The following is a 24,461-nucleotide window of genomic DNA, read 5'->3' as shown; positions in this document are numbered from 1 at the left end:
CTGAATATTGACTGGAAGGACTGATGCTGAAGCTGAAGCTCCAGTATTTTGGTCATCTGATGAGAACAGATGACTCATTGGTAAAGTCTCTGATGCTGGGAAAGATCGAGGGCAGAAGGAGAAGAGGGCGTCAGGGGATGAGATGGCTGGACGGCATCACCGATGCAATGAACATGAATTTGGGCAAACTCTGGGAGGCAGTGAAGGACAGGGAAGCCTGGCATGCTGCAGTCCATGAGGTCGCAAAGTCAGACATGACTGGGCGACTGAACAACAGCAACAACCACCCTAATAACATCGGGGGGAAGGGCCAAGGAGGGGATTTACTGCAAGTGCAGATGAGTTACGCACAAACCAAAAGACATCCTGGGACCATCACCAGCACCAAATCAGGGTTAAGCAAACATAGTCACATCCATATTCTGCTTACAGCATCTAAAGCTCATGATAGAAATACGATGATGGTCTAGTTGCTGAGTTATATCCAGCTCTTTTCAACCCCATGGATTGTAGCCCACCAGGCTCCTCTGTCCATGGGATTTCTCAGGCAAGAATTCTGGAGTGGGTTGCCATTCCCTTCTCTCTATTTCATTCTTTTTAATGGCTGAGTAATATTTCACTGTGTATGTGTAATGTGTACTTAGTTGCTCAATCACGTTCAACTCTTTGAACCCCATGGACAGGCTCCGTTGTCCATGGGGGTTCTCCAGGCAAGAATACTGGAGTGGGTTGCCGTGCCCTCTTGCAGGGGATCTTCCCAACCCAAGGATCGAACCCAGGTCTCCCACATTGCAGGCGGATGGATTCTTTACCATCTGAGCCACCAGGGAAGCCCACATATGTACTATCTCTTCTTTATCCATTCATCTGTTGATGGACATTTAGGTCGCTTCCTTGTCTTAGCTATTGTAAATAACACTGCAACAATTATTTATCTTACTTGCTCCATATAAACATATATATAAATAATGCTATTTACTTTTGGGCACTGCTTAATTTTGTATACAATGGAATCACTATATATATTTTGGGGGACCTTGCTGGATTTTCTTCACTAACACTTTTTTTTTTGTGATCCATCCATGTTCATTTTTATAATGACATTTGGACAGTTCTTTCATTTTCAACCTGTATAGCATTCCGTATCCAGCTTTAGGTTGTTTCCAGTTGTTTGCCATTAGAAAGAGTGTTACAGTAAACAGTTTTTTACACCTACTGCAGTGCCTGTGCAAAAGTTTCCGCATGTTGGTAGTAAAAATGCTGGGTCATAGGGCATGTGCATATTTAATTTTACTACACAATACTCTAGTTTTCCAAAGTTGTTTTATCCATTTATGCTCTCACCAGCAATGTAATGAGTTCTCTTTAGGGCATGTTTTTCACAACACTTGGTGCATCCGGTCTTAAAGCTTGTGTCCTTCTGATGGTGTGATGGGCTTTAATTTGCATTGTGCACACACTTACTCCACTAATTTAGTATATATTACACTGTATTGTAGTCTGATATATTCCAGATACAAATCCTTTGATTTAGGTATGGCAAATATATTCAAATCTGTGACTTGACTTTTTACTTTTTTATGGAGTCTAATTTTATTGTAGTTCTAAATCATGAGATTAATCAGTCTTTAGCTATATGCATGTAATTTGTGACTTCTATGTTAAGGTCTGAAAATGGTTTTTTTTTTTTCCTGTTTAAAACTTTTGTTTGGCATTTAGCTCTTTTTCTGATGGGACTTACACTTGTGCACAGTGTGAGGTGGTGATTGTTGAGTCATTAAGTCGTGTCTAACTCTTCAACGCCATTGGACTGTAGCCCGCCAGGTTCCGCTGTCCACGGAATTCTCCTGGAACGAATACTGGAGCGGGTTGCCATTTCCTTCTCCAGGAGATCTTCCCAACCCGGGAATCCAGCCCACGTCTCCTGCATTGACAGGCAGGCTCTTTACGCTGAGCCATAGAGAAGCCCATAGTGTGAGGTAGGGTCTTATTTTTCCGCCACATATTGATAGCCATTTGTCTCAGCACCCTATTTTTTCAAAACCCCTTCCTTTTATGATTGATCTGAAACGTCGTGTGTATCAAGTTTCCGTGTATTCACAAGTTTGTTTCTGGGCTCTATTCTGTTCGTTGGTCTTGATCCATCCGAGTCATTTCCATTGTTTTAAGTATAAATCTCTCACCTTATTATTCTTCAGGAGCGTCTTTATCTTTCTCCCTCCGTTAGCCCTCTTCCATATTTTAGGATCAACTTGTCAAGTGTCATGGAAACCTATTAAAATTTTTAAAATAATCACAGTAGATCTATATATCCGGTTGGGAAAAAATTATGTCTTTAGGGTATTTAATCTTCCTATCCATACCTTACTCTCTCATTTTTTGTCATTCTTTCAATAAAACATTGTAACTTTTCCATTAAAAGCTTGACATCTTTTGTTAGCTTTATATTGGCATGTGCATTTAAACACTATTTGAATATATATAGCATTATCTATTTTATATATAGTTAAATGCTATGTCTGTTACTATCATAAATTGCTCTTTTGTCCATGGGATTCTCCAGACAATACTGGAGTGGGTTGCTGTGCCCTTCTCCAGGGGATCTTCCTGACTCGGGGATCGAACACATCTCTTAAGTCTCTTGCACTGGCAGGCAGGGTCTTTACCACTAGCGCCACCTGGGAAGCCTATTTATATATATTTAAGTACTATGTCTATTGCTATTATAAATTATATATTTTTAATTTACTTTGTTACCAGTACAAAGAAATGCATTTTTATGTTTTTGTCCAGCAAATTTATTAGGATTAATAAGAGAATTTATCTTATTGACATTTCTATATAATCTATATATAGCATCAAAGTAATACAATCTTGTTTCTTCTCTTCAAATATTTATTCTTTTTACTTTTTTTCATTGTCTTCATTTGCTGCTGGGACCTCTAGTATAACATCACTCGAAAGGTGCGGTGGGCGTCTTAATTTTTTAAGGATTTACTTATTTGGCTGCTCTGGTACTTAGCTACAGCATGTGGGATCTTAGCTGAGGCATACAAATTCTCACTCGAGGCACTGAGAGCACAGAGCCTCAGCCACTGGGCCGCCAAGGAAGGTCCACGGTGGAACTTCAGGAAAGACCCTTATTTCTGCTTTTACCTGTAAAATACCTATAATATCTATTAATGAGTGCATGTGTCTGCTTATGTATATTAAGAAAACTTCTATAAGTCTAAGTAAATTTGCCTTTTTCCCCAGCTATGAGTTTTTAATGATAAATTCACTGAGTATTGAAAATTAACTGAATGCTTATTGTGAATCTTTGAGATAATATAAATCTCCTTCAGTCTGTCATAAACCACATTAATAAATTTTATTATTGTGAAACGTAAGATTTCTTTAAAATGAGCAGAATATATATACATTTAACAAAAAATTACAAAGCAAAATCTGTTGTAACTACCATCCATGTCAAAAAGTGAAACATTACTACCACTCCATAAGCTCCTATGCCATCTTCTAGTTGGATATTAAATAGTCAGCCTATGTTCTTTCTGAGGACAGCCCCAAAATATATTGTACATATTTAAATTACCAAAAATTTGTAACTTTACCCTTCAGGGTAAAAAGTCCATCGAACACTTTACCATTGTTTACTCTTTCTATACTTAGGTTGTTGTTGTGTTATTTTTCTAACCACTTTAGAAACCACTACTGTTTTATATTTAGATGACAAAGTTGATACATTTCCATTACTCTCCCTTTCTCTCACATTTTGGGCCTTTCCTCTGCCTCAAATGTATCATCTAGAATCTTTGTGAGGATCTGACAGGTGCTGCAATCTTAGTTATCTAATAATGTTTATCATGCGGTCATTTTCTTTAAAGATTTTTATTGAATACAGAATTTTAGATAGCAAGTTGTTTCATCACATTCATGATGACTTTCTGCTATGTTCTGGATCCCACTGACATTGAGAAGTCAGCTGTTGTTCCTTTGAGAAGCTGAACACAATGTTTTACCATTGTTTTAAATAGTAAAACAAAATATATAGTAAAACAAGGCACAACCAAGTTTCTAACAGATACAGGAGATAACATATAAATTTTAAATGGCAAAATGCTTCATCCACAAGCTCCATAATTCTAAAAATTAACAAATTCCCATATTTCTAAAAATTATCTTTCCAAAATTTTCCCAAAACTGTAAACAAAGTAACAAAATTGGAGGCTCACTTTAATGTGCATAAGTATCTATTACCCAGTTTTGTATGAGAAGACACCCAGATGCTGATGTTAAATCTGCAATTGTCTTCCCCACCTCCACGATGCCAGCGCCTCCACCACAGATACCTGCCTAGACAGGTCAAACATGGACAAGTAGGGCCCAAGGTAGAATTATAAAGAAAGTATTTGTGGTAACATGAATATGACTTCTTGTTATGTTCATAAAGCAGAAAAGAATAGCAGTATTAAAGAGCAAGGAAAGAGAATTTGGAATTAGACCAAATGAAGAATCTTCAATCTGAAAAAAAAAGAGAAAAGGAATAATAATAAATACATTTATTTTAGATGACAGATAACACCACCAAACTTATCTAACTTTCACTGTATAAATCTCTGTTGATAAAACTGCAGATGATTTTGCAAACCTTTTAGTTTACCCCACTGGTTCTCCTAAACCGTAGAGAAGAGAGTGCTGGTATTAGAGTTCATATCCTCGCTCTAACACTTAGTAACTGTGTGACGCTGGGCAGGTTAGCCAAACTCTCTGATGCTCTCACAAATTAACTTCCCTGTCCTACAGTGCAACAGGAAATGTGAATAGGTTTTCCATGCCAAGATACACTGAGTAATACAATTTCCCAGAAAAGCTGGATTATCTGCCTCTGGCCTCCACCTGAAGTGGCAGGGAAGTCCAATCCCTCCCTGTTCCATGCTGCTGGAGTTAGGTGTGAGAGCTGCAATACATCTGTTACAGTGTCTTTACACTGAGTTACAACAATCTTGTTTCCACTTCTCTCCTCTGTTGGACTGGGAGCTTTGAGACCCAACTACAGTGCCCAGACACTTAGGAATGGTGTCTCTGCAGAACCACGTCACTCTTCTCTTCAGGCTATTTAGCAAAGAGCTGCCACGCAAAGGGAGGGACAGTTCACCTTTGAAGGCCCAGAGGTGCCCAACATGGAAATGGCAGCAAGAGCAAACACTTGCAGGTGCTGCCTCTGCCTGTAACCCCACACCTGCAGCTCCTCTGTCCTCCCTTTAGAGGGTTAGTGATGCTGGGAAAGTCACACCCAGGACCACGGCCTTCCTCATCTCCCCCCGCTCCCAGGGGCAGGGAATGGGACCCCATGGGATTCTTCTCTGCCTGCTGAATTGTTACCCTGATTAATGTCTTCCAGACTGTGAGGCTTATCATATTAGAGCTGTCTGTAATGGTCCCCAGGATACTGATATTACAATAGGGTTTCTTAAGGTTAGAAACCCACCTTGATGGTGCTGCTTAGAGGTCTCGATCTGTGGAAAAGAAGATGGAGAAAGAAAACAGTTAAGTTTGACTTCTGAAATGCTGCTTACTACAAAAGTCTAAAATTGTTATGAACAAAGATGGCAGAAGAGCCTGTGAGGAAAAACCTAGACGTTTCCTACCAGCCGGAGATCCCAAGCCATCCAGAGAGCTGGAGGAGGCCAGGGTTGGAGGGCCCTACCGTAGCAGGGCTTGCACTCAAGGCCCGTGCCTTCCGGAGACCCTCCTTGGTCCTGGGTGTGCCCGAGGCTGCCAGGAGAGCCGAGGAGGCCACAGGGAACAAGCCTTGGGAGTGCCTGCGCACGTGCCGCTGCTCCCTGCTCTCACTGCAGGGAAGCCACTGTCTCAGCGACCACACTGTGCCCAGCTCTCTCAGAGGGTGCCACTACGCAGAGCTTCAGTAACACTCCCTGATAATCCCAGGATGCAGATGTCTTTATATCAAAGCAGCTTTATGCCGTGGCTGTGCTCAGATACAACTGTCAGTGGTTAACCAAAGAACTTGACAACTTACCCCACTTAACTATCTTGGGTTGTGTTAGAGTAACGTGATTCACTCGGCAGCTGTACTGATCCTTGCTGTTGGGAGTGAACTCAGCGTGGGACAGAAGGTAGAAAGACCAGTCCTTGCTGAAAGACAGGTCTGACTGCTCCGATTTAATCTTCTCCCCGTTCTTCAGCAAATCGATTTCAATCTGGGGTGGATGGAACCCATACACATAGCAGTTCAGGTAATTTGGCTTTCCATCTTCTGGCGGGTGTCTTGAGTATACCTGGACCTCTGGAATACCTGAGGAGCGGCAGGGAAAGACCCATGAAATTGCAGAGTATTCCACTTGGGGCTCCTTTGGTCTGAAGCTAGATCAGGCACCAAATGTTTATACTGGATCCTCCATTTCTCCCAATTCCTCTTTCCCTCGGGCCAAATGACCTTCCATTTTTGCAAAAGGCCACCTCCAGTTTGTGGGAAACGCCATGACTTAGTATCTCTCCCACATAATCCCCTACACAGGCCTTTCAGGCTTTTCCTGGCAGATTTCTGGTAACATCTTTTTCTGTCAACGGACACTATGCTGTATCTTTTAAGAACTGTGTGGAGGCTCCCAAGAGGGCTTCACGGCTCCTCAGCACATAGAATCTGTATCGCTCAAGAGTCTACATGATTTGGCCCCAGTCGACTGATCGGGCTTCATTTCTCACTTCACACACCCTCCAGAGTGGCCACATCAAAAGACTCCCATATTATACCCTGTTTCAGCCCCGCCAGTTATTTTCCTCACATTTGCTTCTTTCTTCCTGGTCTCCTGTCTAGATGCACACCCACCAGACTTCTCAGCAGGTGCCTAGTACAGAGCCCTGCACAGCGCAGCTGCCCGGTAAACGGCAGGTGTAATCATCATTACCTCCTCGCTCAGGTTCCTAACAGAGTCCACCCACGGTGTATTTCCACAGAACACAAGCTGTTCACCATGTCTATAGTTTACATGACAAACCTCTATCTGAACGTGTACCCGATTCATGAGCCAGACAAGAAAGAAGCAAAAGGGAAACACCGACAGGAGCTGGGAACACCTTAGATGAGCTGGGTGAGACCAACAGAAAGAGTGAGGCCTGCGGCAAATGGGAAAGATCAGACTCTCCATCAGGACCAAGTGGCGTAATGCATGTGACGGTGGGAGCTGCGTTGTTAATGAGCACGGTCAAGTGACTTCCACATCTGCCAGGCTGCGAATATGACACATTGCTACAGGACAGGTGGATTCCAAAATGAGACGCACGTTTAGACCCTCCATGAGGATGTGGAAGAAAGTACTATAAGCTCTGTATCTACATTTTCTAAGTGAACTGTTAATGCTGCTAAACTTACAGACTGATATAAATATATGTATATAATCCACTTAGATACAAATGCACTCAGGGGACATGATTACAAAGGTCAGTTCATCCTCTATGTCCAGGAGGCACAGAGGAGGAGGAGTCCAGGCCACTGTGACTGGATGTATCTCTGTAGAATCTTCCAATCATCAAAGAAAAGATCCCTAGTCCCACTAAGAGCTAGACTGGAAATACTATGAAGCCCTGGTATTTTTCCAACGTTCAAAGTGAAGATAAATCAGAAACCTCTATTTACACCTCTATTTACCTCTATTTAAACCTTTATTTACATTTGAGCTTCTAATAAGTGACAGTTAAGTTGCTCAGTCATGTCCGACTCCTTGCGACCCCATGGACTATCGAGTCCATGGAATTCTCCAGGCCAGAATACTGGAGTGGGTAGCCTTTCTCTCCTCCAGGGGATCTTTCCAACACAGGGATCGAACCCAGGTCTCCCCCATTGCAGGTGGATCTAATAACTAGACCATAACACATCCAACAGCACAGGTTCATCCCACCTGGAATCCTCCCTTTGAGGGAGCTAGGCAGGTTTGTGCCGGGGGGTGGGTTTGCAAGGGTATCACAATAGTGATTTCCAAAAGGAGGAGGTGTATCCGACAGGTCTGGGTTTGAATCTGGCTTCGGCCACTTACTGCTTCTGCATTTTGGGGAAGAGCTATTTTAGCTTCTGTAGTTTAACTGAAAATTTACGCCCAGACTGAAATAAAACCTACACAGGGAAAGAGCAGAAAATAGATCCCCCCCTCCCAAAGTGAATCACACTTACATGTTATTTGTATGTCTTCTAGAAATCCCCTGTGTATTTTCCAGGCATGTATTCTCTTGGAAATTTTCTAATGAACATACTTTTTAATATCTGCTTGTTATTTTTTGAAAGCATTCTATGGCCACAACAAAATATCAATAGTGATAATACAGACATCATGTGTTCTTTTGGCAAATACATTTTAAATTCCATTTTCACATGAAAGAGAAATCTGAGCTTCACTGTGTTTAGAAGGTATCTGAACACAGCGTCCCTGATAACCTGGGTAAGTGTGTTGATTATTCAGCCCTAGTTTTACAACCTTTCTGACTGATAAACCTTCACTTACTCAAAACTGAAAGTAGAGAGACACTTCATATTGGAAAGAACCAGGCAAGGAGCCAAAGGAGGAAGCCCTTTGTGAACAAAGGTCACAGAGGCCCACGGCTGCCCAGCTTGCTCCCTAGAATCTCACCCCAGAAGATTGTGGAAAACGTACCAGTGACTGCCCAAGGGGCGCGCCACCGGGCCAAAGGCTCTGGTCAGGTTCTACTGTTTGCCACTGATCCCCTGGCGGGATTAACTTGTTTCAACTTTTCAGCCTCCATTTCCTCATTTGTGACACCCTGATGATAGGCAGTCTAGATTGGTCATAACTTTCCTTCCTTTATGACCAACGTAGACAGCATATTAAAAAGCAGAGACAGTACTTTGTCAACAAAGGTCCAACTAAGTCAAGGCAATGGTTTTTCCAGTAGTCATGTATGGATATGAGAGTTGGACCATAAAGAAAGCTGAGCGCCAAAGAATTGATGGTTTTGAATTGTAGTGTTGGAGAAGGCCCTTGAGAGTCCCTTGGACTGCAAGGACATCCAACCAGTCCATCCTAAAGGAGATCAGTCCTGGGTGTTCATGGGTAGGACTGATGTTGAAGCTAAACTCCAATACTTTGGCCACCTGATGGGAAGAGCTGACTCATCTCAAAACATCCTGCTACTGGGAAAGATAGAGGGCGGGAGGAGAATGGGACGACAGACGATGAGATGGTTTGATGGCATCAGCGACTCAATGGACCTGGGTTTGGGTAGACTCTGGGAGTTGGTGATGGACAGGGAGGCCTGGCCTGCTGCAGTACATGAGGTCGCAAAGAGTCGGACACGAGCTGAGTGACTGAACTTCACTGATGACAGACACCGTATTTACATCGCAGACCCCTTTCAACAATTAAATGACAGCACACAGCGCAGGATAGACAGCTGTCAACGGGGACCTCTATGATTGTTATTAAAAGCGAAGTGTAAGGAGAACAAGAGAATTAACGACGAGCATTGGTTTGTTAAACTTCAAGGCATTCCACCAAAGTCTCCGAAAATTCCTCGTTCTGGTTTGGTCCCTTATTTGGGGAAAAGTACAGAGGGGCAGATGAACCTGCCCGGCTCCTGCTGGAAGCTCCAGGCCCTCAGGATGCCAGCTGGCCGACATACCCTGGCGGCGACTAACCCAAAGCCCACGCGTTGTCTCCACCCGTTCGCAGCCCCCAACCCTGCCCTCTGGGACCCGCCAGCCCGCCCCCAGCACGAGATGCGCGGGGGCAGCCAGAGCCCCGCGAAGCAGCGGAAGAGAATCCCTCCCCCACCTCGCCCGCCCTGAACCACATCCGCACCCAGGAACTCCGTCCCGACCCGCGCGGTACCGTCCGGCCGAGCCAGCGGCTCCCTCCCCACATCCCGGGGAAGCTGGCGACCTGAGGTCGCACCCTCTCCCCACTCGCCGCTTCCACTGCCCGAGACGAAGCCGGCTGCTCCTCCACCGAGCTGGGATGGAAAACTTGGGAGCGGGACCGGGGTGGACAGAGTTAGTGCCCAGGGTGCCAAGTGGGTGTGATCGGGACAGGACGGGCTGGCGGAAGAGGGGAGAGAGGAGAGGACACTCACGCTGGATGGCGTCCAGTCCAGACAGCGACAGCAGGCCGAGAAGGACCAAGGCCGCGGAGACAGCCATCCTTGCAGCAGCTGCGCGGGTGGCCGAGTGAGCGGCCGGGGGCCGCGCTCGCCTTTATACCCCGCATTCAGGCAGCCAATCGGAAGCCTGCCCGCCGGGCCGTCACAAGTCTCCGAGCGAACTAAGCCGGGGCAGGTTAGAAACACGCTCCCCGTTTTCAGTTTCATTTTCTAGTAAGTCTCATGATGCTGAGGAAGGCAGGGTTGGGCTCGGTGCCTTCGCTGCCTGTACATCAGCGCCCTCTTATCTGGGGTGCGCGCCCAAGCTTGGGGCGCGACCCGCTCACCCTAGAACTTCAGTGTGGACGGACCTTCGCTTTTTGGAACAGCACCGGAAAGGCTAAGGGACTCGCGTACCTTGCATGCCACAGCCGGTGAGGAGCCTGGCACCTGATTATCAGTCGGGAAAACTGAAGCATAGAACTGTTCAGGCTAAGGACAGAGGCCGAACGTACTGGGCAGAATCAGAACTCGGTTCGCAATTCCAGCCCAGAAATACATTGCACGTCCTCTGGATTCCCTGGGCAAGAAAAGTTTCCAGGAACCTCGAGGCGTCGTGGTGCCAGCTCGGAGAACCATCTGGCAGGGAGGAGGACCTTCTTGCTTCCTGAATATTTTCCAAAATGGAAAGGCATTTCGGAACGTCTGTGCCAAGAAACTCTGGTCCGTATCTTGCCGTTGTAATTTAAGTAATTGATGGTTTCTGGAGAAATGACCACTGATAGTAAAACCTCTTCTAAAAGCAGTAACTGCCTAGAGCATTAGAGTATCTACCGCCTCGAGGAACTTTTACTCCCTGCGACTTAGCACACTAGAATGGTGGTTGGCAGGGACTAGGTACTGGATGAACCGGATGAGTGAGTGTACAGATGAGAGGCTGCTTAAACTCCTGAAGGAAGGAACGGCTGAACATGTGAGGGAGTCCGTGAATAAACCCTAGGCTGTAGGAATTACCTCGTTATATTTTTTAGGGATAGGAAAACAAAGGCTGAGGTTACAGACTGGCCTGATATTGACGTCATTTGCGCTTCAGACACTCGGAAGATAGAGGACTGGACAATTTTAGTATGAATTTGGGTTGCATCTTCTGTGGACTCAAACAAAGTTAGACCTATAGATTCTAAGAGGGTGTCAGTGTTACAAAGACTCGTTAAGAAAACTCCTTCTCCATAGATAACATAAAAAGGAGCTGACGTTACCTGGTGGCTGAGTCCAAGGCTCATTTCTGGAGTGGAATACCCGGAAGAGGAAGTGAACCTGGGGGCCGAGAGTGGCAGAGGTCTTGGAAATCACCCTGGTGTGCAGTTGAAGGGAGTTGGGTGGTGCTTCCCAGAGAGCCCAAGAAATGTCATCTAGATTCTTTCCCCTACTTTTAGACCTTTCGGTAATCCCTGCTGTGGAGCTTGAGTTGACACTAAAGAAAGCAGGTTACTCTCCACAGACCTAATGAAGGGGAATGTGCACAGAGAGAGCCCCAGGGAGCACATAGTGGGTGTTCTGTGATGACTGAGAGTCTACTACGATTATTGATGCTCTTTACCTACTTTTTCTACCAGCTCGCTCTATGGCTCTCTTGAAATAAGAGAATAATTGTCAGATATAATGTCATGAGGAAAGACATTCCTTCCCCTCCCATTTGTTTGTTGTTAACTCATTTAAGGCTCTTAAGGCCTGTAAAGTTATGACCAATCTAGACCGCATATTAAAAAGCAGACATTACTTTGCCAACAAAGGTCCATCTAGTCAAAGCTATGGTTTTTCCAATAGTCGTATATGGATGTGAAAGTTGGACTAGAAAGAAAGCTGAGCGCCAAAGAATTGATGCTTTTGAGCTGTGGTGTTGGAGAAGACTCTTGAGAGTCCCTTGGACTGCAAGGAGATCCAACGAGTCCATCCTAAAGGAAATCAGTGCTGAATATTCATTGGAAGAACTGATGCTGAAGCTGAAACTCCAATACTTTGGCCACCTGATGCAAAGAACTGACTCACTTGAAAAGACCCTGATGCTGGGAAAGATTGAAGGCGGGAGGAGAAGGTGGCAACAGAGGATGAGATGGTTGGATGGCATCACCGACTCAATGGGCATGAGTTTGAGTAAACTCTGGGAGTTGGTGATGGACAGGGAAGCCTGGCAAACTGCAGTCCATGGGGTGGCAAAGAGTCGGACAGGACTGAGCAACTGAACTGAACTGAAGGCCTGTAATGTTGGTGTTGAATTATTTTCTACTGCCCTGGTGGTATAGGAAGAAGGAAAGCTAGTGGAAACTTCTATAGTCCTTGTTTACCACATCACAGACAAATACTGTAATACTTAAAATACTTACAAGATAGAATCTGATCTATTCCCTAAGAAAGTCTATTTTAAAAATGCTTTTTAAAAAAGCAGTGAAGACAGAGAAAAGTGCATTTTTCAATTTCTTCCTTTATATTCTCTTACGAGAGCAAACTTCTGGAAATCTACAAACATGGCTTTTTGATAGTGTTATCTCCTGTGAGTAGGATGAATGATGGAAATGGTGTTTTTGGCCCTAATGAGTTTCCTAAAAAACTTTTTCCAGTGTTTATTCACAGTTGTAAATATTTCCAGAATGTGGAATAAATGGAACTTCATACTCCTCTGTTGGTAATGTAAAATGGTGCATCTACTTTGGAAAATAGAGAAAGTTTTTTAAACTTAATCATACACTGGCCATATGACCCAACCACTCCACTCTAGGTGTTTACCCAAGAGAAAATGAAAGTGTATGTTGATACAAGGGCTTGTGCAGAACTGTTCAAAGCACCTATATTAGTAGCAATCAGAAATTGGAAAAAAGCCAAAGTTCCATCAACAGGCAAATGGATAAACAAATTATGGCAGCTATCGGAGAAGGCAATGGCACCCCACTCCAGTACTCTTGCCTGGAAAATCCCATGGACAGTGGAGCCTGGTGGGCTGCAGTCCATGAGGTTGCTAAGAGTCAGGCACGACTGAGAGACTTCACTTTCACTTTTCACTTTCATACATTGGAGAAGGAAATGGCAACCCACTCCAGTGTTCTTGCCTGGAGAATCCCAGGGACGGGGGAGCTGCCGTCTATGGGGTCGCACAGAGTCAGACACAACTGAAGCGACTTAGCAGCAGCAGCAGCATCCATACAATGAAACACTATCAGCAATAAACAACACATGAGTTACTGGCACACACCATACCACGGATGAAGTAATTAGGCTGAAAGAAAAAAGAGACAATAGATGAGGCTTCCCAGGTTTCATTAGTGGTAAGAACACCCCTGCCCGTGCAGGAGACATGGGTTTGATCACTGTTTGGGAAGATTCCACTGGAGGAGGGCATGGCAGCCCACTCCAGTATTCTTGCCTGGAGAATCCCATGGACAGAGGAGCCTGGGGGGCTATGATCCTTAGGGCTGAAATAATTAGGCTGAAAGAGGAAAAGTGAGATAGTGAAAGAGTAAATGTGCATGATTCTTTGCATTTAGATTCTAGGAAAGGCAGACCCGTGTGTGTAACAGAAGCAGATGGCTGGTGTCCAGGGTCGGAAGGTGCTTCGGGAGCTTAAGGACACTTTGGGCGGGTGATGGATATGTCATTATCTTGAGTATGATGATGGTTTCTCAAGTGTACACATGCTGTATAACTTATTAAATCGTATACTCTAAGTGCAATTTATCATGTATCAATCATACCTCAATAATCTTTAAAATATAATCTGGACTTGCCTGGAGGACCAGCATTTTAAGAATCCTCCTGCCAACACAGGGGATACAGGTTCAATCCCTGGCCCAGGAAGATTGTGCAAGCTTCGGGTCACAACTACTGAAGTGGGCATGCTCTAGAGACCATGCTCCACAACAAGAGAAGCCACCGCAATGAGAAGCCCACTCCTCAGAACTGTAGAGTAATCCTGCTCACAGCAAGTAGAGAGAGCCTGCATGCAGCAGCTAAGACCCAGCAGAGCCGAAAATAGTTAATGAAGAATTATAACCTAAAAGCATAGGTGCCAGTATCTTTGTTAGGCCAAAGAAGAATGAAGTCCCTGAACAGATAAAACAAAGGATATTGAAGTGGGGAGAAAATAGGAACAGGTTGAAGCTCAGGTGAGTCGGGTTGCACCTTAAGAGATCTCAGTCAGCACTTCTCTGAGGTGGGCTCATCAAGCAGCCGGAACACCCAGGCCCCCTGGAAGGAGAGGAACAAGCGCAGGCAGGACGTTCACGCCTGGACTCTTGCGGGTGTCGTGTCGCTCACCAGAGTGCGGTTCATGCATCACAACATCAGCTCCGTTTCTAGGAGCTCTTAGGAATGCAGACCCCTTGGGGCCATCCTGGACCTAGTAAGTCAGAGCCTGCATTTTAACAACCTCCCAGGTGATTCATCAACACGTTAAAGTTTGGGAGGCTGCTGATCCAACAACATGACAATCCAGAAGGTAGGTCTGTCTTTCTTTTACAGATGAAGAGACAGTTTCAGAGAATTAAGACGCTTGTCCATCTTCACTCTGAGCTATGATTCAAGTGCTAGCCCATGTGATTTGAAGGACTTCATAATATCCACTTGAAAACCACTTCTGAGAAAGGGTTCACAGGAAATGTTTCACTGGGTAGCTTGGATCAGGGCAAGAATTGAAAGTATTGCAGAGAAACAAGAGCCAGTATCACAATGTGTAATATTATTTTTTTTAACTCATGTTTATTTTTTTCTGCCCCACAAAAAATTGTATGGACATGATACAAGATCAGAACAATCTAAAAGCTATAAAGAAGAAAATTAAAACCCCAGGGGTTCTGCAACCCAGAGAGAATTATCATTAAATGTTTCAACTTACTGAGTTTGAAGATGGCTGCCTTCTTATAACTTCATCATGATTAGGTCTGTTTGGGGGATGGAAATCCTCAATCATTTATGTTAAATTCTATTAAATGCAGACAATATCAGTTGAGTGCAGGCCTTGTGGCAAATGTAAATACTGTAAGGATAAATAAAGCATAAGAAGACCCCAGACTGCCAACCAGGAGATACCAACCTAGAGTTCAAATCAGCACAATAACTAATTTATTCAGAAGAGTTCAGTCGCTCAGTCATGTCCGACTCTTTGTGACCCCATGAACCACAGCACACCAGGCCTCCCTGTCCATCACCAACTCCCGGACTCAACCCAAACCCACATCCATTAAGTCGGTGAGGCCATCCAACCATCTCATCCTCTGTCGTGCCCTTCTCCTCCTGCCCTCAATCTTTCCCAGCATCAGAGTCTTTTCAATGAATCAGCTCTTTGCTTTAGGTGGCCAAAGTATTGGAGTTTCAGCTTCAGCATCAGTCCTTCCAATGAACACCCAGGACTGATCTCCTTTAGGCTGAACTGGTTGGATCTCCTTGCAGTCCAAGGCACTCTCAAGAGTCTTCTCCAACACCTCAGTTCAAAAGCATCAAATCTTCGGCACTCAGCTTTCTTTATAGTCCAACTCTCACATCCATACTTGACTACTGGAAAAAACATAACTTTGCTAGGCGGACCTTTGTGTTTTTTTTTTTTAATTTTAATATCTTTAATTCTTACGTGCGTTCCCAAACATGAACCCCCCTCCCACCTCCCTCCCCATAACATCTCTCTGGGTCATCCCCATGCACCAGCCCCAAGCATGCTGCATCCTGCGTCAGACATAGACTGGCGATTCAATTCTTACATGATAGTATACATGTTAGAATGTCATTCTCCCAAATCATCCCACCCTCTCCCTCTCCCTCTGAGTCCAAAAGTCCGTTATACACATCTGTGTCTCTTTCCCTGTCTTGCATACAGGGTCGTCATTGCCATCTTCCTAAATTCCATATATATGTGTTAGTATACTGTATTGGTGTTTTTCTTTCTGGCTTACTTCACTCTGTATAATCGGCTCCAGTTTCATCCATCTCATCAGAACTGATTCAAATGTTGACAAAGTAATGACTCTGCTTTTAATATGCTATCTAGGTTGATCATAACTTTCCTTCCAAGGAGTAAGAGTCTCTTAATTTCATGGTTGCAGTCACCATCTGCAGTTATTTTGGAGCCCAGAAAAATAAAGTCAGCCACTGTTTCCACTGTTTCCCCTTCTATTTCCCATAAAGTGATGGGACCAAATGCCATGGTCTTAGTTTTCTTAATGTTGAGAAATAATGTTTCTTAATGTTTCTTTTTCACTTTCCTCTTTCACTTTCATCAAGAGGCTCCTTATTCTTCACCTTCGGCCATAAAGGTGGTGTCATCTGCATATCTGAGATTATTGAGATTTCTCCCGGCAATCTAGATTCCAGCTTGTGCTTCTTCCAGCCCAGCATTTCTCATGATGTACTCTGCATAGAAGTTAAATAAGCAGGGTGACAATATACAGCCTTGATGTACTCCTTTTCCTATTTGAAACCAGTCTGTTGTTCCATGTCCAATTCTAACTGTTGCTTCCTGACCTGCATACAGGTTTCTCAGGAGGCAGGTCAGGTGGTCTGGTATTCCCATCTCTTTCCAAATTTTCCACAGTTTATTGTGATCCACACAGTCAAAGGTTTTGGCATAGTCAATAAAGCAGAAATAGATGTTTTACTAGAACTCTCTTGCTTTTTCCATGATCCAGAGGATGTTGGCAATTTGATCTCTGGTTCCTCTGCCTTTTCAAAAACCAGCTTGAACATCTGGAAATTCACGGTTCATGTATTGCTGAAGCCTGGCTTGGAGAATTTTGAGCATTACTTTACTGGTGTGTGAGATGAGTGCAATTGTGCAGTAGTTTGAGCATTCTTTGGCATTGCCTTTCTTTGGGATTGGAATGAAAACTGACCTTTTCCAGTCCTGTGGCCACTGCTGAGTTTTCCAAATTTGCCGGCATATTGAGTGCAGCACTTTCACAGCATCATCTTTCAGGATTTGAAAGAGCTCAACTGGAATTCCATCACCTCCACTAGCTTTGTTTGTGGAGATGCTTACTAAGGCCCACTTGACTTCACATTCCATGATGTTTGGCTATAGGTGAGTGATCACACCATCGTGATTATCTGGGTTGTGAAGATCTTTTCTGTACAGTTCTTCTGTGTATTCTTGCCACCTCTTCTTAATATCTTCTGCTTCTGTTAGGTCCATACCATTTCTGTCTCAAAAAAGCCCATCTTTGCATGAAATATTCCCTTAATATCTCTAATTTTCTTGAAGAGATCTCTAGTCTTTCCCATTCTATTGTTTTCCTCTATTTCTTTGCACTGATTGCTGAGGAAGGCCTTCTTAGCTCTTCTTGCTATTCTTTGGAACTCTGCATTCAGCTACTTATATCTTTCCTTTTCTCCTTTGCTTTTCTCTTCTCTTCTTTTCACAGCTATTTATAGGGCCCACCCAGAAGCCATTTTGCCTTTTTGCATTTCTTTTTCTTGGGGATGATCTTGATCCCTGTCTCCTGTACAATGTCATGAACCTCCATCCATAGTTCATCAGACACTCTGTCTATCAGCTCTAGTCCCTTAAATTGTTTCTCACTTCTACTGTATTATCATAAGGGATTTAACTTAGGTCATACCTGAATGGTGTAGTGGTTTTCCCCCACTTTCTTCAATTTAAGTCTGAATTTGACAATAAGGAGGTCATATCTGAGCCACAGTCAGCTCCCAGTCTTGTTTTTGCTGGCTGTATAGAGCTTCTCCATCTTTGGCTGCAAAGAATATAATCAGTCTGATTTTGGTGTTGACCATCTGGTGATGTCCATGTGCAGAGTCTTCTCTTGTGTTGTCAGAAGAGGGTGTTTAGCTATGACCAGTGCCTACCCTTTGCAACACTCTATTAGTCTTTGCCCTGCTTCATTCCACATTCCAAGGCCACATTTACCTGTTACTCCAGGTGTTTCTTGACTTCCTACTTTTGCATTCCAGTCCCCTATAATGAAAAGGACATCTCTTTTGGGTGTTAGTTGAAGTACTGCTTTTCAGACTCTTTTGTTGACTATGATGGCTACTCCATTTCCTCTAAGGGATTCCTGCCCACAGTAGTAGATACAATGGTCATCTGAGTTAAATTCACCCATTCCAGTCCATTTTAGTTTGCTGATTCCTAGAATGTCGCCGTTTACTCTTGCCACCTCCTGTTTGACCACTTCCAATTTGTCTTGATTCATGGACCTAACATCCCAGGTTCCTATGCAATATTGCTCTTTATAGCATCAGAGACCTGGGGAGTTCATCTTTAAGTGACCTATCTTTTTGCCTTTTCATACTGTTCATGGGGTTCTCAAGGCAAGAATACTGAAGTGGTTTTCCATTCCCTTCTCCAGTGGACCACATTCTGTCAGACATCTCCACCATGACCCATCCATCTTGGGTGGCCCCACATGGCATGACTTAGTTTCATTGAGTTAGACAAGGCTGTGGTCCATATGATCAGATTGGTTAGTTTTCTGTGATTGTTGTTTCAGTCTGTCTGCCCTCTGATGCCCTCTCTCAGCTCCTACCATCTTACTTGGGTTTCTCTTACCTTGGACGTTGGGTATTTCTTCATGGCTGCTCCAGCAAGGCACAGCCGCTGCTCCTTACCTTGGATGCTGGATATCTCCTCACGCCGCCGCTCCTGACCTTGGACATGGGGTATTTTCTCTTGCTGCCGCTCCTGACCTTGGACGTGGGGTAACTCCTCTGGGCCGCCGCTCCTGCTAATAAATTAATTTATTAGCAGCCACCTAAGGTGTTCATTCTGACTGAATTCTCAGGTATGTGCTGTTATATAACAGGCAACAGATCCAAAGGAAATGAGACACAGAGGACAGCTGTTTTGTGTGCTGAGAGTTACTAAGTCAGAAGCCATGGAAAAGAGGGCAAAAAACCTGGCAGGATCTCTGGAAGCCTAGTACTGTTATCACTAATCAAGGGAGAGTTATCTGGGCGTACTAAAGTTGAGACAGATGAAGGATCTGGCTGCTGAGGAATCTCTGCCCACAGGCTTGTTTGTAACCACCACACTCTTCCAAATGCCAATATGATCTCATTGGAAAATCATACCAACTGGGTATTAAGTAAATCAAGCAGTACAGAGCTGTAAACAGTAGTAACCACAGTGTATCAAGTATTGACTGCTTTTTATTTTTAATTGCCGTTCCTGAATGTGAATATGGTTCTGCTGCCAAAATGGAGACGGAGGCCCACTGAGTGAAGGTGGGTGCACCCCCCTGTGCCTCTTGCCACTCACTCTCCTCCCCTCAGGAAGCAGTTAAGCTCTGCTGCCCATCCCTTCGTGGATATATTGGAATATTGTATATAGTTTGGAAGGTGAGAAATTTTTAAATTATAACTACAGAGCCTGCTCATTAGATGTTCAGAACTCAGTGTCCACTAAAAGCATAAATGGAGTTAGAGTTAGCCTCAGTCCTCAGCTTGGATCAAGAGCAGCATTGGCTAAACACTAAAGCCAAGACCCCCTAACAGTGTGGGGGCACAGGCCAACCCCCGGAGCCAAGGCTTAGGCACCACCACTGTGGACCGCTGCACCAGTGACTAAGCTACTGGCACAGCCTCCTTTCTTGGGTGTTTTCCCTTCATAGGCCCTTGGGTCTGCATCTCAGAACCTACCCCAAACTGCAGAATCCCAACTTGGATTCTCTATCCTGCCTGGGATTCCATGCAGCACTCTCAAAAATTAAGAATCTCCTGCAAATGTCCTTTTTCCCTTTCGGCAAATTCCTCTAAGCCCCACCTTCCCACTTCCCAGCTTGCTTGACTGACACCTGCCTCTGACCAATCAGACTGTGTGGTCCTTTCTGGCCACCCCCTCCTATGTTGAACCTGCATCAGATTCTTTCCTCTCTACTTTCTGGTTTCTTGTACTTTTCTAACACGTCTCCTTAAACAGGACTGTGAAGAAAGAATTGTTCAGTGAGGAATCAGAAATTTAAAACTAAATGAACAGGACAAAAATGCGAGGGATGTATACACATCAAACACAAGAGTAGGAGCAGTCTAGGAGGGAGCCAGTAAATACAAGGTGGTGAATCTGTGATCATTCTTTATTTCATTATGTATTGTCATCATTGTTACTATCATTGTTAGATCAATTTGCCACAAATGGGTTTGCTAAAAGACAACTTATCATTTGTCAAATTAGCCAAAAATCTACTGACCAATGACAGCAAAATGGAGGTGAGACCTCTCCGGCTGCCACCCAATACCCTGAGAGCTGAGGGGTGAGGTAGGCTCCACCATCTGCCCCCAGAAGCCAGGCTTTGACAGTCGACGTGGCTTAAACAGAATTCACTCAGCATTTATTGGGAACAATGGAGATTCTACAAAATTAGGACATACTATAAATACTTACTGAACATGTTTATTTCTAGTTCACAATATATCATAGATATTTTCCATGTCATTATATACAGAACTGCCTACTTACCATTAACAATGGTAAACTTTACCAAAAGTAGACTTTTCTCCATATCACACCTTGTGGTAGGGAGAATAATGTCTCCTTCATCCCCCCCAAAAGATGTTTATAGCCTAATTCCTGGAACCTCTCAGTATGTTTCCTTACATAGCAAAAGGGACTTTGCAGGTGTGATTAAGGATAAGAACCCTGAGATGGGGAGATTATCAGAGATGATGGGTCAGCCTAGTGTAAAGGTAAAGAGTCTGCCTGCAGTGCAGGAGACCCAGGTTCAAACTGTGTGTCGGGAAGATCCCCTGGAGAAGGAAATGGCAACTCACTTCAGTATTCTTGCCTGGAGAATCCCATGGACGGAGCAGCCTAGCAGGCTACAGTCCATGCGGTCGCAAAGAGTCAGACACAACTGAGCGACTTCACTTTTACTTTCACTGTCTTTAGTATAAACACAGAGGTCATTAAAAGCAGAAAATTTTCCCTGACTGTGGTCAGAGGGAGATGTGACTACAGAAGCATAATCAGAGAGCTGCAGCATACTGGCTTTGCAGGTGAAGAAGGGGCCATGTGTCAAAGAATGCAGGCAGCTTCTAGAAGCTGGGAAAGGTAAGCTCATGGAATGTCCCATACTCTCCATCAAGAAAAGCAACCCTGCTTAATTTTAAGCCCAGGAGATTTGTGTTGAAATTCTGACTTACAGAACTGTAGGATGATAAATTGTGTTGGTTTAAGCTATCAGGTTTGTTGTAATTTATAACAGCAGCAAGGAAAAAAAAATACGGCTCCAGAATCAGTTTTGCACCTTTGTTGCCAGGTATCTAGATCAGTATAAATATTTGCCTTTTCCATGTTGTCTTTTCCTGTTGGTTAACCAAATCTGGCCACACAGCACACTCGGGATACTCTCCTGTGTGAGGGAGAGCTCTCATCAGCTCAACAGATGAGCGTGGAGGAGCTTTGCTGTAGCCTGGCTTGGTCAGGAGTCTTGGGCCCTGCCATTTCTGTACTATTTAACTCCTCCACCATGCAGCCAGTGGGCCAAACCACTCCTGCTCTCCCAGTGGTTGCCGTGCTGAACAGGGACTGAGTGTAAGAGCAGCAGCCCTCTAGTCTCCGGGATGACGGTGCCCGAAGCTGTGGCTTCTCTCTTCTTGGCTCGGCCCCAGCCTGTCCATCAGGTCTTGGTGTTCACAGCAGCCAGTCAAGTGCTACCCACCTCTACTGTCACCTTGCTAGGTGCTGGGTGCTGGGCTGGTCCAAAGAATTTATATTCTCAAGAGGAAATGTTTAACATGTTTCACATGTTTACATATTATTTGTTTCCTCCAGTTCCATTCTTCTTTCTCAAGATTGCTTTGGCTATTCGAGGTTTTTTGTATTTCCATACAAATCTTGAAATGATTTGTTCTAGTTCTGTGAAAAATACCGCTGGTAGTTTGATAGGGATTGCATTGAATTTGTAAATTGCTTTGGGTAGTATACTCATTTTCACTATATTGATTCTTCCAATCCATGAACATGGTATATTTCTCCATCTATTGATGTCCTCTTTGATTTCTTTCATCAGTGTTTTATAATTTTCTATATATAGGTCTTTAGTTTCTTTAGGTAGATATATTCCTAAGTATTTTATTCTTTTCGTTGCAATGGTGAATGGAATTGTTTCCTTAATTTCTTTTTCTACTTTCTCATTATTAGTGTATAGGAATGCAAGGGATTTCTGTGTGTTGATTTTATATTCTGCAACTTTACTATATTCATTGATTAGCTCTAGTAATTTTCTGGTGGAGTCTTTAGGGTTTTCTATGTAGAGGATCATGTCATCTGCAAACAGTGAGAGTTTTACTTCTTCTTTTCTAATTTGGATTCCTTTTATTTCTTTTTCTGCTCTGATTGCTGTGGCCTGAGTTTCTCTTAACTAAGAGTTTTCTTTGTAAACGTGACAATTACAGATTAATCACAGAAAGTTGAGTTACCTGACTACAGATTGAATATAGATTTGGAAAGTCCCACTTTTCTCTGTCCACATATGCACCTATCCTACAATGCAAGTACAAGCACAGTTTTGGGGAACAGTATCATTTTTGAGATTTTCATAACTAAATATTATAATTTAATATAAAATAACAGTTAAAAATAGTAGTTTTATAACGTTAGCCTATATTCCTCAAAGGTCATGGCTTTGGAATAAATATCTGAGTTCTCCCCAAATTCATGTTGAAATCCTATCCTCCAAGGTGATATTATTACAAGGTGGGGGCGGTCCTAAGATGGCAGAGGAATGGGACAGGGAGACCACTTTCTCCCCCACAAACTCATCAAAAGATCATTTGAACGCTGAGCAAATTCCACAAAACAACTTCTGAACGCTGGCAGAGGACACCAGCCACCCAGAAAGGCAGCCCATTCTCTTCAAAAAGAGGTAGGGCAAAATATAAACAATAAAGAGAGACAAAAGAGTTAGGGATGGAAATCCTTCCCGGGGAGGGAGTCGTGAAGGAGAAGAAATTTCCAAACACCAGGAAAACCTCTCACCACCGGGCCTGTGGGGAGACAGATTACATGCCTAGCCACGACTCTGGTATCCCAGACGCTTGAGTCCACCAGCAGTGAGTGGGGGCTGAACAGAGAGATGCATGCATGCATAGGGTGGAGACCAGGCCTGAATGCCCTGAGGACAATCTGAAGGAGCTAATGTGAGATAGCAACCCAAACTGTGGGATAGCCAGAGAGAAAAAAAAGAGAGAGAGAGAACTTTCCCGTGAAAAGCTCTAAGGTATAGCCTGGCCTGCTCACAGAACAAAGGATTGAGCAATCACCAGAGGAGAGCTCGCCGGCTGCGGACTGGCCCCTACCCCCCCACCACCAGAGGCAGAGAGGCAGGCAGGCGACAGCCAGAGCTGGAAGGCAAGGGGCAATCTCGGCCCCAGAGACAGCATCCTCCACCAAACTGTGAGCAGCCTCCCAGTTACTAATGAAGTCTTCCTGGGATCCTGGACGGTTGACATCTGCCAGAAGTCAGAGATCAGCTCCCCAGAGGAGACACATGGCACCCCGAGACGCTCTTCCGCTCGCTGCACACCCAGGAAACTGAGGGGCTAGGACCAGGGAGGTGATAAGGCTCACCACCCAGCTGGGAGCGTGCACTCACCAAGCATGGTTGCCTGAGCTGCTCAGACCTGGGAAGAGCACAAAATGCAGTCCAACAGAGTCTGTGCCTTTGTGGAGTACCCGAGAACCTGAACCTGAGCAGCTTAGACCTAGGAAGTGCACACAACCCAGGGCCTGCTTTAGACTTCCCCTGCACAACCTGGAGCCTGATCAGTGTAGACCACGAAAGCACACACGCCGTGAGCGGGGCCAAACCCAGTGTGGCCCAGACACTGCGAGCTCTCCCCACACATGCCAGTGATATTTGTTTGCAGTATTCCTCCCTCCCTACAGCACAACTGAACAAGTGAGCCTAGATAAGTGACCACCTTTGCCCCCTTATGTCAGGGTGGAAATTAGACACTGAAGAGACTTGCAAACGAGAAAGCCAAAATAAGCAAAGAAGAGAGAACTGCTCTGGAAGGGGCAGGTGCAATGGAGCGAAGCCCTGGAATCAGCACTGGCTGCAGTGGGGAGGGCCTAGAGAAAAAGGTGGTAGGGGACAGCCCCCTGTTAATGTCAGAGGAGCTGGTGAAAGGCATAACAGAGTGAGGCAGACAGACTCTGGTGAAGGCATAACACAGTGAGGCAGACAGACGCTGGTGAAGGCATAACACAGTGAGGCAGACAGACTCTGGTGAAGGCATAACACAATGAGGCAGGCAGACTCTGGTTTTGGGGCAGATGCACGAGCAGATCCAGCGAGGCTCCCTTAAGGCCCAACTCGCCTTTGCCTGTCGGGCCCCTTGACCTCATGACCTTTGCCACA

The 24,461-nt window shown here is 44.5% G+C and overlaps 1 protein-coding gene across 3 annotated transcripts; it reads right to left on the bottom strand.

Moving 5' to 3' along the window:
• Positions 1-3,351: 3,351 nt before the first annotated feature.
• Positions 3,352-10,197, bottom strand: LOC443295 (beta-2-microglobulin). 3 transcript variants are annotated; one of them, XM_027971438.3, is made up of 4 exons: positions 10,102-10,197; positions 6,041-6,316; positions 5,489-5,516; positions 3,352-4,521 (listed from the first exon to the last, which is right to left on the bottom strand). In XM_027971438.3, the coding sequence occupies exons 1-3, from the start codon at positions 10,166-10,168 to the stop codon at positions 5,503-5,505; spliced, it is 357 nt and encodes a 118-aa protein (XP_027827239.1). In that variant the 5' UTR covers positions 10,169-10,197; the 3' UTR covers positions 3,352-4,521; positions 5,489-5,502.
• Between the last annotated feature and the right edge of the window lie 14,264 nt (positions 10,198-24,461).

This window comes from Ovis aries, chromosome 7, assembly GCF_016772045.2.
Source record: "Ovis aries strain OAR_USU_Benz2616 breed Rambouillet chromosome 7, ARS-UI_Ramb_v3.0, whole genome shotgun sequence".
NCBI lineage: Eukaryota > Metazoa > Chordata > Mammalia > Artiodactyla > Bovidae > Ovis > Ovis aries.
Note: the sequence above shows the minus strand (reverse complement) of the source record. Positions and strands in the feature narration are given on the sequence as shown.

What these genes read in the sequence shown, in the direction of transcription:
- LOC443295 (XM_060417772.1), bottom strand. Translation starts at nt 10,168, where the DNA reads ATGGCTGTCTCCGCGGCCTTGGTCCTTCTCGGCCTGCTGTCGCTGTCT. An exon ending in TGGACTGGACGCCATCCAGC is followed by an intron (nt 6,317 to 10,101) that starts GTGAGTGTCCTC and finishes GCCGCTCCTCAG; the next exon opens with GTATTCCAGAGGTCCAGGTA.